Here is a 15,621-nt window from a genome sequence, read left to right as displayed (position 1 = left end):
ACGTGATCAAAATTCAGACATTAGATCACTGACTCATATTTATGACGATTGCAGTATCCCGGGGTCATGCGATCCCCCTTTGCGACCTTCTGACGAGCAAAGTCAATGGAGAAGCCAGATTCACTCAACAGTCATATTACTAATTTAACAACTGCAGTGATTCACTTAAGAGCTGTGGCAAGAAAGGTCACAAAATGGAGCAAAATTCACTTAACAACTGTCTTGCTTCACAGCATTAATTTTGGGCTCATTTGTGGTCGTAAATTGAGGACTACCTGTACTAGTGTGAATTACTGTATTTTTTGGAGTATGAGACGCACCTTAGTTTTTGGGGAGGAAAATAAGAAAAAAGCTGATTGGCAGGTGGATCAGCCTCCTGGAATACCCCCAATCAGCTGTTCCCAGAGGTGAATTTTAGCAACAGGTTCCTTGGTTGTGAGGTCTGTGCCTTGCTTTTTTTGGCTTTTTATTTCTGCCTCTGAAACTTCTGAAACAGCTTCAGAAAAAAAGCCTCTAAAGCTCTATTTGGGGGCTGCTTTTCTGAAGATTTGTTTCTGATGCTTTTTTCAGCCTCTTCTTTGAGAAGCTGGGCAGGGCTACATTTGGAGTATGACGCACCCAGATTTTCACCCTCTTTTTTTGGGGAAAAAAGTGTGTCTTATACTCCAAAAAATACAGTAGGTTTCCTGGAAAAACCATTGTTTCCTAAGGCTGTGCTTCATCATACAATCACCAATGGTTTTCTCTACAATTATCTACATCGTGTAGTGCTTCTGTTTTAAAAAGAAACATTTCCCTTTGCCCCTGGAAGATCAGTCTAAATGGGACCATGCAGAACAAAAGAGAAAGAATGAGAAAAAGAGAACTGAAGTTTTCATCTGTGATTTTGAGTTCATGAGCCACAGTGGCACAGTGGTTAGAGTGCAGTATTGCAGGCTAGTTCTGCTGACTGCCGGCTGCCTGCAATTTGACAGATCAAATCTCATCAGGCTCAAGGTTGATTCAGCCTTCCATCCTTCCGAGGTGGATAAAATGAGGACCCAGATTGTTGAGGTCAATATGCTGATTCTGTAAACCGCTTAGAGGGCTGTAAAAGCTCTGTGAAGCAGTATATATGTCCTATTGCTATTGCTATTCCCATTCTGCTTTTTGGCTGAGAAGGATCTTCAAAGTGACTTATATCCAAAATATTTTTCTCAAGAAAGTGCTGCTGAAATTACACAAATCCAAATGCTTGCAGTTTTGTTGTCTTATTCGCTCTTCTAAATCCCAGACTGAAGATGGGACATGTGGGCCCTTTAGATGGATCCACAACTGTAGTGCATTTTGTACTAAAAATAAACTTGAGCAGAATGCAAAAAACCCTCTATCTGTAGTTAGTTGCATCTACCATCGTCATTTCAGGTGACTGGCAGAGCAAATTAAGGCATGTGAGGATTGCCTAATATGCAAAGGACACTTGTTTATTGTAGTTATCCCAGGGAGACCAATACCCAAATAACTTCTAAAGCGGTAGCACTATTTGCTACCACCTTCAGCAGGTAACATTCACTGCAGTATCTTGATACAACTAAAGAGTTAACAGGTTGAAACAATTCTTCTCCTGCAAACATAACTGAAGGCATTAAGCAGCATTACTCAGGTAATACAGTCAAATAATCCTGGGGCATTTCTGTTTTTTTCAGGGTAGGGTGCTTAGCCAAGAAATATATCCCATAAAGCACTGGGAAGCAGTATATAAGTCTAAGTGCTATTGCTATGACTGCAAATGGGTCTTGACTTTCTTTGAGAAGGACAATTTTCATCAGCTTGTATTGCCTGCCTTTTAAGTTCTATCTTAAAATTGTTTCAGTTTGAATGAACGAGCTGGAGTGCATAATAGTGGCCAAGGAGATCTGTCAACATTTGTCCACGCAGGATCACAACTCAAACGTTATTGGCCTCTAACGGGATCCTTTTAAAGCACAGGTGGTTTCATTCTGAAATATCTTTTTTTCCCCTTGCAGGAAGGAAAAAACGGCTTCTTCCTTGGACGACATCCCCAAGATCACTCTTTTCACTTCCACAAGCCAGGTACTGCTCGTTGAACGAGACCTGTTCATTTTGTGGTCCTTTGTAACTCCAGCCAGCAGCAGAGGAGCACTGTGCAAGAGAAAACAGCTCCAAGTAGCTTGAGCAAAAAAATAACGGCACCAGCAAAACCTTAATCAAACCAATACATGCCTAGTTTGCTAAGGAGAACTGACATTGCATTTGCTGTCACAATTTACAGTCAAATGCTTGCATGCAATGATAACAGATGCAATGTATGAAACCTGAAAACCTTTTTTTGGTCCTAGACTATGGGGCATTACTGCAAATAAAAAAAATGAACTGTTTAAGAAGCTTTCTTAAACGCTTTGGGTTTTTTTAGAGGAAAATTTACAGCTGGAAGATTGGAGTGCACACGTGAAACATTTTTGGGCAGAAGGACAAACTTTTTCCCCCCATACATCATGAACATTCAGTGATCAGATTGTACAAGTTGGCTTCCAAATACCAGCCGTATTTGGAAGGTGATTTAGTGCCAAAATACAGTCAGAGAGCAAATGGCTTTTTCTACAGAATGCCCATAGCTCAAACACATACAACCTTCTCTCCTGAAAAATTCTTATGTACCAAAAGAGTGTGAAAAAGGCTGAGTAGCCTACATGACAGCATCAGTACATCAATTCCTATCATAGTTTCCCTAGAATAGTATTCAGAGCAGCTCATAGAAAGATGTTGAAGCTATAAAATTATCCAAATGGTTGGTGGGAGATGAGAAAACAGATAGTAATTCATGTAAAACATCAGTTGTCAAAAATCACCAGCCAGTTTGAAAATCCTCTGAAAGACAAATCAGCTTAACAGGCTTGATTAAAATTCAGATACTTTGAGTTTGATAATAGGAGGACTTACCAGAACAGAATCTTGAAAAAACTGCAGTGTAGCCTTTGAAAGAAAAAAAAAACCCGTTTCATTTTGGCAGAACTGTCTTTCGAAGCAGATTTCTATGGGTTTAAAAAGGAATTAATAAATATATTGAATGAAACTTAAGCTTCATGCATTTAGACTTCCCAGATTTCAGTATTTATAGTTCAAAGGACTGCAGCTTATGAAACTTTAAAAAGCCTCTTTTTGCACGCATAGCTGGAAAACCATTGCCAAATTAAAAAAAAAACTTGGTAGATTAATGCGCTAATTTGGCATAAGACAATTTAGTATGTTCTCCTGCTTTTAGCTGTGCAACCATACATCCAGAAATTGTTACATTTATTTTAATTAATGTAATAAAGTAACATGGTCTAAGGCAGGTTTTCATATTTTTCTTCATTTTTTGCAGCCATCTTTGGACACAGTAGAAGGTGATGGAAACACCCAGAAGAAAATTGCACTGAAGAAATCTGAGGAGCTACCTACTACTTTAAGTGCAGTGGGTCTCACTTCAGGACCCAGCCAACATATGGATGCCAAGTATGTGTGCCCTGTGGACCCTTATGGATGTCAGGCAGTGATAATGGCAAAAAAAAATTAATCCAGTTTAATCAATCAGATGAGGTTTTGGGAACCAGGGAAGGGCATCAGAAATTCAGCCAATCACTATTCCAGTAGATCCTTTATACAGAAACATAGTTCACTAATTTTTGCCGGCCATAGCTGCCTTCTTAGCTGCACGTACACAATTTCATCTTGCATTGTTCTTTAAACTTGAGAGCAAAGTTTGTTCTCAGATAGCCAATCAAGCAGCCTCATTGAAGGAGCAGTTCTTTTTTCTTAGCTCAAACCCCAGCCTGCTCTTATTTATCGCTGTCTACATCTTCAGCTGTTTTCTATTCTTGCCAGATCTAGTTTCAGGAGTCCATTGCGGAGACTCTTGGCAAAAAGAACAGACAAGAAGAACTTCAAAGAGTATTCTGAAGTGTATGAGGATACTAGCGAGACTATTCCACTCTTCTCCTGCATGTTGCCAATGGAGCCGACAGTGACGCACAAGGCAACGGAAGGTAAACTTTGGCACCTGCTAAATAGGCGGTTTTCTCTGATGCCAAACTTCTATTTTTGTCCAGGCCATTGCCAGAAGAGCACCTTGTTCTCTAATGCCTTGGAAGAACTATTTATACAGATCAGAATGGGGAGCCACAACTCCCAGGTCTCTTAAAACTACAAACAGCATCTTCCCAAGCTCTCCAATATACAACCTGAACCTTTTTCTAAGCCTCTGTCACATCAGTGGAGCAGGATTTTTTATGTAGAAAGATGGGAGGGATGAGAAGTAGGAGGAAAAAAAGGATTGTGTTACCCTATTTATGATACCCACAAATTTAAAAGGCTTCCCATCTCTAATGCAGATGAGAATCACAAGCTGTTTATCTTAAACCAGCTGAGCATATTGGTTGTGGGGGCGAAAAGGAAGGAAAGCTCTTAATCTTGCATTGGTTTTTCCCATTTCCAGCTCCCTCTGGGCCTCCTAATCAGCCCCAGTTGGAGGAACGCCAGACAAAAGAATTCGGCAAAGCTAAGAGGAACCGTACCATTAAGATCAGCAAAGCCAAAAGGGCGCCAGAGAAATGGAAGGCACCATTTCTAAGGGAGATTGCAAATGCTAGTGAGCTGAAATACTTGGATGAATTCCTTCTGAACAAGGTGAGAGACGGCAGTTGGGTATGAAAACCAAATCAAGCACCCGTTTAGGCAATGGGATGTGTAATTGACTTTCCCAGTAAGTTATATTCTAACTCAGGAGTACATAGTCTAACCCAGGGATTCCCGAAATTTTCTCTTCATTCGCAATATTTGTAGTCTGCAAAAGTTACCAAGGACTCTGGATAGAATCAACAAAATCAAAAATAAAGAAAAAAATAAACAACAGCATACAAGTATTTAAAAATCCATTAAGCAATTAAAAACCACATAAGGGCCCAATAGCTTAAACTACCTAAGAGCCAGAAACAATACAACTTTAGCTAGTTTATGAACGAATAATAATCAGGGACCTTCCCTTCATCTTAAGGGAAAGTATTCCATAGAATGAAGCTGATCCAAGCACCAGGTGTCCAGAGGTGGGATTAACTTGCCTTCCCTATTGGTTTGCAAATGTGTGTGCACGTGCCATCTCTGCACATGCACACAGCCTTCTGCACATGTTCTTTGCTTGTACATTATGTCCAGGTGGGTGGGCAGAGCCTCCTGCAGTTGCCACTACCGGCTCGCTCGAACCGGACAGAACCGGCTGAATCCCACCTCTGCCTGTGTCCCTTGAAGAGGGTGGGATCCACAAGTAGCCCTCATTGGATGACTAGACTAGAGGGACATGTTCAGTTCAGACAAAGTATTGCGTGATTTATGCCACTGCTATTGCTGTACAGGTTTTAATAACCATCATTTTGAATTGGTCCCAGAAACCAGCTAGTAGGCAGTGTAGCAATTTAAGGATAAGTGACATTCTTCTGCCAAAATTCTGGCTGTCCCATTTTGTATCAGATTGGCTTTCCAGCCATCTCCAAGGCGATCCCATTGCACTGTTCGTTTCACAGTCTTTTTTTTCCCTATTCCAAAATATGAACATGCACAAATTGACATCTTATACAACAGGGACCCCCAATTCCTGGAATACAGACCAGTACTGGTCCATGGCCTGTCAGGAACTGGGCTGCACAAGTGAGCAAAACTTCATCTGTGCATGTGCAGAATCTAGGTAGTGCATGAAACCATCCCCCCACCAACCCAGTCCAGGGGAAAAAAACTGGTCCCCGGTGGAGCTCAAAAGGTTAGGAGCTGCTGTTATACATCTTCATATAATTTATCCTAATATCAGAATTATCAATGCAGAATTGAAGAGGGAAAGAGGCCTAAAGGCATAGTGTGAGCTTTTTAAAAGGGAAGATTACAGTACATTCTTCCCCTTTCATGTATTGTTACTCCTTTTTTTTTCAGATAAATGATCTTCACTCTCAGAAGTCTGCCATTGAATGCTTGTTTTTTGAAGCCACTGAGAAGTTCCGTGGGAATATCAAAACCATGTATTCTGCTCCTGTAAGTAGCTTGTGGGGGGATGTCAAAATAGAGCACCACTGCCTTTAAATGAAAGAGAACAGCTTTAAAGCAAAATTGTCTATTAAATGTTTGGAGAAATCAGCAGCAGCTGGGAAATCAATAAAACAACTTCATTTGCACATGGAGGACTTTTTAAATATTGACTGGACCCTGTGTTAGCAATGATAATGGGTTCAATAGCTAGGCCTTCAGTTTGTAAAGTTTTGTGTTAGTAAGAAGGAAATAAGCATTATATTAAATCCACCGAAATTTCATTTTTTTCAGTTATAACTGTAACAACGTTATTCATTGTAACTATATTCCACTTTTCCTCCAGAAGCTTCAAGTAAACGTATATAGCATCTTTTCCTCCAATTTTTCCATGAAACAACTATGAATTAGGTTGAGCTGAAAAATAGGAGGTACCCCAGAGAGCTTCAATGATAGTATTTATATATGAATACTGGTCTCCCCATCCTTGCACAATACCTTCCTCCTAGTACAACATCTTTTCTTTATATCACACTGGCTTTCTGAGTTACTGAATTGCTTAACAAAACGCTAACTTCTTTAATAGCTCTCCAACATTTTAGATCACAAAATTTATTAACGTTGCCCTGATGGATCAGATCTAAATTTGATGCAATGCAAATAACCCACTAGATCAGCGGTGTCAAACTCAAGGCCTGTGGGTGGGCCGACCTGTAAACAGTGAACGACCAGCCTGCACAGCCCTCCTGAGCTTCATTTTCGCTAGCAGAGGTTGCAGGAAGCCATCGCAGCCAAAAATGACCTCCGGAGCTGTTTTTTCACTGGCAGAGGGTTGCAGGAGGCCGTCACAGCCAAAAACAGAGCTTGGGACCTATTTTCTCTGGCAGAGCACTCGGGCCCCCAACACGAGTGGCGTCGAGCTGCCCCCCCCCAGGTTAAACACAACCCTGATGCAGCCCTCATTGAAATCGAGTTTGACATCCCTGCACTAGATAAATGAAATTTCAGACGTAAAGAATGAAGGTTACAATCTTTTGCTGCTGCTCCCATAAGTCTGACATATCAGAGATAGATTGCCTCTGAACAGAGAGGTTTTGTTTAATATCCCAGACTTACTGTTATAAACCTCCTCCTGCTCTTTAATGAATTCATGTGATCCCTCCTTCAAGCCTGTTTAACCTCTTAAAATATGTCCTCCTAAGTTTCATAAGTTAATTATACATTAAAGTGTTTTCCTTTCCTGCATTTACTGCCTAATCTAAGAGTACTGAAGAAGCTTGGGTTTGGCTAAGTTTCAAAAGTTATGATGCTGAAAATTCCATAACTTTTGGAAAATGTCTCAATGTGGTACACACATGCTGTGCTTACAGTTGAGCACTGTGGAACATCGATGAGGAAACATCCTGTTCCCCACACCGCTGATGCATCCCAGCTCAACAACCCTACTTATTTCTACCACCTTTCCACAGAACGGACAGATCCATGTTGGCTACAGAGACCTGATGGAAAACTACCAACTCCTTGTAGTCAACATGGCAAAACAGAAAGAAGAGAAGGACGTGAAGCTGGTGTTGAATCTTTTCCAGTCTCTTCTGGATGAGTTTGCCCGCAGCTATGCAAAAAAAGAAGAGCCAGAACAACACAAGGTCTCGCGTTTATGTCCTTGGAACCTATTTGAATTCTTAAAGATTGGGGGGGTTTTCATGGAAAGTTTTGACATGAGTGGTTTTCTTTGTGACTCACTTAGGGAATTGCATGCATTATTATTTCTTCATTATGATCTCTACACAAATAAAATAACTTCAATTAACTCTAATCCAGAGTGTTATTTTCCAACCTTGGCAATATCCAGATGTCTATGGACTCCAAATCTCAGAATTCCATACCCAGCGTGAGAGTCATGGGAGCTTGTTGGTTTGTTTACTTATTTGTCAGATTTATATAGCCTCCTATCTCACCATCAAGTGGCTCTGGGTGGCATGAAATAAAGTTAAAAGCAAAATATACAAATTCATATAAAGATGAATATGAAAAACTTTAAAAGTATAAAAAGGCACAAAGGCACAAACAGAACAGAAAAGACATTAGATGAAGAGGTGTTAATTAATCAGGAACCATCTCAATATTTCTCCAGCCTCCTGAGGTCTCTAGACCAGCTGACACAACCAGGTCTTGAGGGACCTTTGGAAATCTGAAAGGGATGAGACCAACCTTATTTCAAGGAAAAGATGTTCTGTAAAATGGAGGCCACAGCAGAAAAGGCTCACCATCTAGAACCCACCAACTGGAACTGAGACAAAGTCTACACATCTGGAAATTGCTATGCTTGGAGAACACTAGTAGAGACTTAACAGAATAACAGAGTTGGAAGGGACCTTGGAGGTCTTCTAATCCAACCCCCTGCCCAGGCAGGAAACCCTATACCACTTCAGACAAATGGTTATCCAACATCTACTTAAAAACTTCCAGTGTTGGAGCATTTACAACGTCTGGAGGCAAGTTGTTCCACTGATGAATTGTTCTAACTGTCAGGAAATTTCTCCTTAGTTCTAAGTTGCTTCTCTCCTTTATTATAATAATAATAATAATTACAGAGTTGGAAGAGACCTTGGAGGTCTTCTAGTCCAACCCCCTGCCCAGGCAGGAAACCCTACACCACTTCAGACAAATGGTTATCCAACATTTTCTTAAAAAATTTCCAGTGTTGGAGCATTCACAATTTCTGCAGGCAAGTTGTTCCACTGATTAATTGTTCTAACTGATTAGTTTCCACCCATTGCTTCTTGTCCTGCCCTCAGGTGCTTTGGAGAATAGTTTGACTCCCTCTTCTTTGTGGCAACCCCTGAGATATTGGAACACTGCTATCATGTCTCCCCTGGTTCTTCTTTTCATTAAACTAGACATACCCAGTTCCTGCACCCGTTCTTCATGTTTTCGCCTCCAGTCTCCTAATCATCTTGGTTGCTCTTCTCTGCACTCTTTCTTGTGCAGAGAAGAACTTGTGTTCTTGTTATTCTGTTTGCTATCTAACTGCTCAGCATGTTCCCGCTGAGTCATTCATTCAGTTCCAAAATGTAAAAGGGGCCAATGCTGCAATTTGCCGTTGAAGTGGGGATATTATCTTGCTTCCCAGAAGCCAAGCATTTTTGTGCTGCTGAATGCCAAGAACTGGCCTTTCTTCATTAGAGATCAGCTCTAATGGAAAGCTCAGCCAGAACAGGGAGGATGTGAAAAAAGAATCCTTTTTTTCTTCTTACTCTTCCAACAGCAAAGCAAGGCTCAAAAAAAAAAGCGGAAACAGGAACGTGTGGTGAGTCTTTGGTGATTTTCAGCGTTATATTAGCCCTTGAATTAGATGTGGGTTTTGGTGCTGCCAGTTGTAAGAGCTGTCCCTTATCCCAGAGGTCTTCAAACTTGGCAACTTTAAGACTTGTGGACTTCAACTCCCAGAATTCCCCAGCCAGCGTGGAATGGAATTCTGGGAGTTGAAGTCCACAAGTTTTAAAATTGCCAGGTTTGGAGGCCCCTATTTTAAACGAAAAAGACTTACGGGTGGGGAAGAGGAGAATGAGAAGATGGAAATTATGATTGCGTGTTCGGTTTTTATGTTGTGATATCTCCTGGTGTGGCATGAGCTACATTTGGAGGAAAGCGAGTCTGACATAATGGGAGGAAATAACATTGGAAATGCAAAAAAGTGCATTTGTGTATATACAGAGGAACAACCAGAAAATGCAAGAATGATAGAGAAATGTGTTTGCCAGCAACTTCGAGTGTTTTATAATATTTACAACAAATTAAATGGAATAGGATGTCATAGTATGCTCTAAAGACAAACCACAGCTCTGCCCAGAGTTATACCTGGGGGGGGGGGGAACCCCACCATTCTAGAATGCCTAATAGACCGGAATATGTTTTTTTATCAATTTGGATAGAGAATAATGACTAAGCGGCATATTTACAAAATATCAGTTTTTACTTTATAGACCTTTGATTCCCTTTTCAATAAAACACATACCTAAAAATACAAGTTTAACGAATAAGTGAGGTGTATTCCTTTTTCTTTTATGTACACTGAGAGCATATGCACCAAAACAAATTCCTTGTGTGTCCAATCACACTTGGCCCATAAATTCTATTCTAATTCCAGATATTTGTGTGACTGTTTACAGATTGTGGAACTCAACGGCCATGTATTTGTGAATTACCAAGTGAACATCTTACAGTCTTGCGAGCAGTGCTGTTCCTACATCTGGCCTATGGAGAAGGCTTGTCTTTGTAGCAGTAAGTGCAAGCTTATAGCATCTGGGCTTTGATACTCCTGTTTTAAGCAGCTCTGGGTATTTTTGATTGTAATGAGCCTTTTCATTTACAGTGGCATAGTATTGTGGGCTGGGAGCAGGGAGATAAAACTGTCATTGCTAGTAATGGGAAATCTTCTTCTGAACTGGACTAGGAAGTAGGACTCTTGTTTGCCTCCTTCCAAAAATGGAAGTGTTCCTATTCTTCAGGTTTCCCCACTCTGAGGCCCTCCTGATGTGTTGGCATTGCAACTCCCAAAATTTCCAATGCACCTGGAAGGCCCAAACTACAGAAAACGGATCTACCCCACAGGGATGGTGTGGTTGTAGAAGTCATTTTGCTTTCTCTCGGTTTATTCCTCTTTCATTTGAAAGTTCCTTATCATCTTTTTTCTCCATGGGAAAATGGTTTGGGTTGTGTTTTTTTTTTGCTTGTCCTTTATTTCTCAGAGAAGTTAGCATTTTTCTTCCATGTTGCAAACACCACTCAGTTAAAACCTTGTCTGCACAAAGAAGAATGTGGAAGGAGACTTTTATTTGGGAACAAAAACTTTATTTTATTTATTTTATTTTGTTTAGTTTTGTTTAGTTTAGTTTTTTTAATCCTATCTTTTATTATTTTTATAAATAACTTAAAGGGGTGAACATAGCTAATACTCCTTCTTCCTCCCATTTTCCATAATAGAACAATCCTGTGAGCTGAGCTGAGAGAGCAGTAACTGTCCCGAAGTCATCCAGCCAGCTTTCATGCCCAAAGTGGGACTAGAACTCTCAGTCTCCTGTTGATTGGCTCAAAGTTACCAACTGGCTTTCATGCCTAAAACAGAACTAGAACTCACAGTCTCCTATTTTCTAGCCTGGTGCCTTAACCAGTAGACCAAACTGACTCTCTTTAACAAGCCTTCTTTGTCTATTTTCTGTTCCCTCTTCTAGTCTGTAAGCTGACCTGCCATAAGAAGTGCCTGTCCAAAATCCAAAGCGGATGCACATCCTCACAAGCAAAAAAGGTAGGTCATAGCTCCTCTCTGGCCAGCTTTTGTGGGAAAACAAGAAACTGGCTTCAGTTACAACTCATGAAGGGTAGACTTCAACCCCAGCAGAACTAAAGTTCTGCCACTAGATTTCAGTAAGGGCTGAAATCAGGCCAAGCCATCATCTGGACATCCTGCTTCCAAAAGCAACCAACCAAGCGTCTCCAGAGAGCCACTCAGTAAGGGGCGAGTAGTAGAAGGTAGTCCCACTTTTCCTGTCAGAATTATCCTACTTCTTAAATATGGATGTTCATTTCTTAGTTTTCATACTCGCTACTTGCTGAAGCATTTTGATTTGATATTGATTTATACAGCTGCCAAACTCACCGTACATGACTTTAGGCGGCTTACAATAAAAATAGATAAAATACAGGTACATAAAGGTAATTTTGTGCAGGGGGACCTGAAGCCTATTGTGACTCATCCAGAACCCTCACAGTTTCCAGGCACCAGACAGAATCTCCACAGCATCATTCAGACAACCTAGGGTGGAGTTTTAAAACTGAGTATCGTTAGCATACTGACAATCCCTCACCCTAAATCATCACTTAGCAGCTTCATATACACACCATCAATTGAGCTAACACTGAACGAGGAGAGCTGGGCTGATAAAAACTCTAAAATCTTACTGAGTCCAAGATCCCTTTTTCCATAGAAGCCAAAGTTTTTACACATGATGGACCCATATACATTGTGATTTCATACTATTGGTAGTCAGCACTATTCTATTTCTCCACCATTCCTTTTCAAAGCCATTCAGCAGTGGCTATTCTCTCATCGTATCACCAAGCAATTCAATCTGGCCTGCTTCAGTTATCAGAATCCCCTCATATTAATAAATAGTCCTCCATTCAGGAAAGAGCATCCACATACAGACATTTAACCTGGAGAAAAAAGTACCTTTCAACTTCTTTTCTTTGTGAAATTAACATTTGGTCATGTTAAGCTGAAATAGCTCAGCAATAGCAGTTAATTATCGCCCTATAGTACTCGTGAGTAGTTTACAGAGTCAACCTATTGCCGCCAACCATCTGAGTTCTCATTTTACTGACCTTGGAAGGATGGAAGGCTGAATCCACCTTGAGTCCTCCAGGATCAAACTCCAAGCTGTGAGCAGAGTTAGCCTGCAATACTGCATTCTAACCACTGTGCCACCAGGGCTCCTTATATTACCATCAGAAATGATATCATCCAGGTTTATCTCTGTACCTGCTATTCAAAAGAAAGCTGAAGCTTTAATTGTAAACTCTGCATTCCTCCTTTGTATGACAGTGAATGTCCCAAAATCATTAATCTCATCTTCCACTTCTGGTCATAGGGGGACCAAGACCCAGAGCCTCGTCATTTTGGGGTCAGTGTCAGTGTTCTGACTAGTGAGAAGAACTCTGTCCCGATTGTCATGGAGAAGCTGTTGGAATATGTCGAGATGCATGGACTCTACACTGAAGGCATCTATCGGAAGTCGGGCTCAGCAAACCGCATGAGGGAGTTGAAACAGTCCCTGCAAGCAGGTAGGGCCGGAAGTGCTGCTTCCCTAGGATGCTTGGTAGCATTATTGCATGTGGGTTGCCCTCCTTGGGAGATGGAGGAGAAGGAAAGAGAAGGAAAAGGACACAAACCACAGCAAAGAATTGCCACCATTTTAAAGAAGTTAAATCATAAAAAACCGAAGCTGTAGAAAAACCAAAGTTTTTACCAGGCCTGAAAGGACCAAAGCAGGAGTCGAGAACGTGTGACCCTCCAGAAGTTTTTAGACTGTATCAGTGGTGGGATTCAAATAATTTAACAACTGGTTCGCCCAGGGTCAGGTTGGCTGTCGTGGGAGGTGTGGCCCATCCCCATCCTCCAGCTCCGCCACACATGCGAGACAAGCCTCCCGTGATGGCCAGCCTGACACTGGATGAACCGGTTGTTAAATTACCCCTCCCCCCGCTATCAAAGTGGATCCTGGGTGCTGCGCTGCAATGGGGAAATGGGCAATGGAGCAGCTGGCACGAGGGAAGGAAGAGGAGCAGGGAGAAGAAAGAGGGAAGGTGGCCTTCTCCTTCTCTCACGCCAGCCGCTCCATTGCCCGTTTCTCCATTGCAGCGCACTGCCCAGGAACCACTTTGATAGCAGGGGTGGATGGGTGGGTGGGCAATTTAACACAGGTTCACGTGAACCGGTGCGAATCAGCTGAATCCCCACACTGACTGTAATATGTACCGACTATAAGACGTTCCAAACTATAAGATGAACATTAGCTTTAGAGGAGGAAAACAAGAAAAAAAAATCTGTCCATTCGCCACAGCCCATTCGCTGTGACCCATTCGCCGCCACCGCCCATTCGCCGCAGCCCATTCGCCACCGCCTGTTTGCAGCCGCACCCCGTTCACTGCCACCGCTGCCCATTCACCATGGCCCATTCGCTGCCGCCTGTTTGCTGTCAACAGGCGGCGGCAGCGATAGGCATTAATAGGCAGCAATCTCCACCACCTAGAACAGCTGATCGGGGCCGCACCAACCCCCCCCCCAATAATATTCACTCTATAAGACTCACAGACATTTCCACCCACTTTATTTAGCATAAGGCAATGTTACATTAGCCAGGAGACCACAGTGTGAGTACAAAATAGTTGTTTGGCTACAGAACAGTCCTAGTCCATTCAGTTCACGCTCGTACACTATCCAGAATGCACCACAGGGGGGCAGGCTAGCCTGAACTGAATTTGAAAACAACAGTAGCTAAAGATCCACACATTGCCAATTCCTGCACTGGGGAAAAAAAAATCTTCAAATCTTTGATGCAAAATCTCAAAGTTACTACATTCCAGCTGTCATTCATGTGCACCTTGTATAGAGCAAGGAGCTTCAATATTTCCCTTTTTGTTTCTTCTCTCCTTCTCAGACCCAAACTCGGTGTGGCTAGAAAACTACCCCATCCATACCATCACAGGGATCTTCAAACAATGGCTGAGAGAGTTACCGGATCCTCTTATGACTTTTGCTCAGTACAATGACTTTCTTCGGGCGGTGGGTAAGTAGTGAAGCATCTGAGAAAAAAAGAGGTGATTCTTTTCTCAGGTGGCGTGAGATTGGCTCCAATTGGCTTGTTTAACAAATAGGGATACTGGACTAGATAGGCACTGGATATTACAGGTAGTCCTCAACTTACAACAGTTCATTCAATGACCACAGTTACTATGTCATTGAAAAAAGTGACTTATGACCGTTTTTCACACTCACCACAACTCCATGGTCACGTGATCAGAATTTGGATAGCAATGGCACTTAAACTTATATACCGCTTCACAGTGCTTTACAGCCCTCTCGAAGCAGTTTACAGACTCAGCATTATTGCCCCCAACAATCTGGGTCCTCATTTTACCCACCTCGGAAGGACAGAATGCCGAGTCAACTTTGAGCCAGTGAGAATCGAACTCCTGGAGTGAGCAGTGATTTAGCCTGCAGTACTGCATTCTAACCACCATGACTCTCCTGCTTGGCAACTGTCTCATATTTATGACAGTTGTGATGTCCCGGAGTCATGCGATCACCTTTTTGAAACCTTCTAACAAGCAAAATCAATGGGGAAGCCAGATTCACTTAACAATTGCCTTACTCACTTAACAACTGCAGTGATTCACTTAACAACCGTGGCAAGAAAAATCATATAATGGGGTAAAACTCACTTAGCAACCGTCTGACTTAATACATAAATTTTGGGCTCAATTGTGGTTGTAAGTCAAGGACCACTATATCTAACTGGATTCTCCTTTTTGTTCTCATTCCTTACAGAGCTCCCAGAGAAGCAAGAGCAGCTCTGTGCCATTTATAGTGTCCTCGAGCAGCTCCCACAGGCCAATCATGACACCTTGGAACGGCTAATTTTCCATCTTGTCAAGTAAGGACAACCGTCTTGTGGTTTAACTTCCCCCCTGTGGTCAGGGAAGTGATTATAGCCAGGATTCTGTGAGATGTTCTGAATTTAAAATTTACAAGAGCCAGAGAACATTTGGCCAAGTACTTTAATCTTTTACAGTTTGTTTGAAATTTATGTTGCACGAAATCAGGATTCTAAGGTCAATGAAGTATGAACAGAGCAAGGCCTGTTTCAAATCAGCAGGCCTTTTTAAAATAACCACCGAGTTATTTGTAGAAATAATAAAGGGGAGATTAAAAAAAATCTAAAGTAAATAAAAGTCAATCAGTTAAACTCATCATCCCCTTTCCCAAGGCTTCATAGAAAGAAACCATTTCCTTTG

The 15,621-nt window shown here is 41.7% G+C and overlaps 1 protein-coding gene across 1 annotated transcript in view; it reads left to right on the top strand.

The window, feature by feature from the left end:
- MYO9B (myosin IXB) overlaps positions 1-15,621 on the top strand; it is a 78,174-nt gene that overhangs the window by 53,565 nt on the left and 8,988 nt on the right. The window contains exons 24-35 of the mRNA XM_058163258.1: positions 2,007-2,073; positions 3,365-3,495; positions 3,865-4,025; positions 4,475-4,665; positions 5,956-6,054; positions 7,515-7,691; positions 9,314-9,355; positions 10,218-10,329; positions 11,280-11,353; positions 12,696-12,888; positions 14,265-14,393; positions 15,155-15,260. Of these exons, the coding sequence (XP_058019241.1) occupies positions 2,007-2,073; positions 3,365-3,495; positions 3,865-4,025; positions 4,475-4,665; positions 5,956-6,054; positions 7,515-7,691; positions 9,314-9,355; positions 10,218-10,329; positions 11,280-11,353; positions 12,696-12,888; positions 14,265-14,393; positions 15,155-15,260 (1,482 nt within the window). The remainder of the gene's footprint in view (positions 1-2,006; positions 2,074-3,364; positions 3,496-3,864; positions 4,026-4,474; positions 4,666-5,955; positions 6,055-7,514; positions 7,692-9,313; positions 9,356-10,217; positions 10,330-11,279; positions 11,354-12,695; positions 12,889-14,264; positions 14,394-15,154; positions 15,261-15,621) is intronic.

The sequence above is a fragment of the Ahaetulla prasina genome, chromosome 1, assembly GCF_028640845.1.
Source record: "Ahaetulla prasina isolate Xishuangbanna chromosome 1, ASM2864084v1, whole genome shotgun sequence".
Lineage (NCBI taxonomy): Eukaryota > Metazoa > Chordata > Lepidosauria > Squamata > Colubridae > Ahaetulla > Ahaetulla prasina.
The sequence above is the reverse complement of the archived record's forward strand: the minus strand, read 5'-3'. Positions and strand labels throughout refer to the sequence as shown.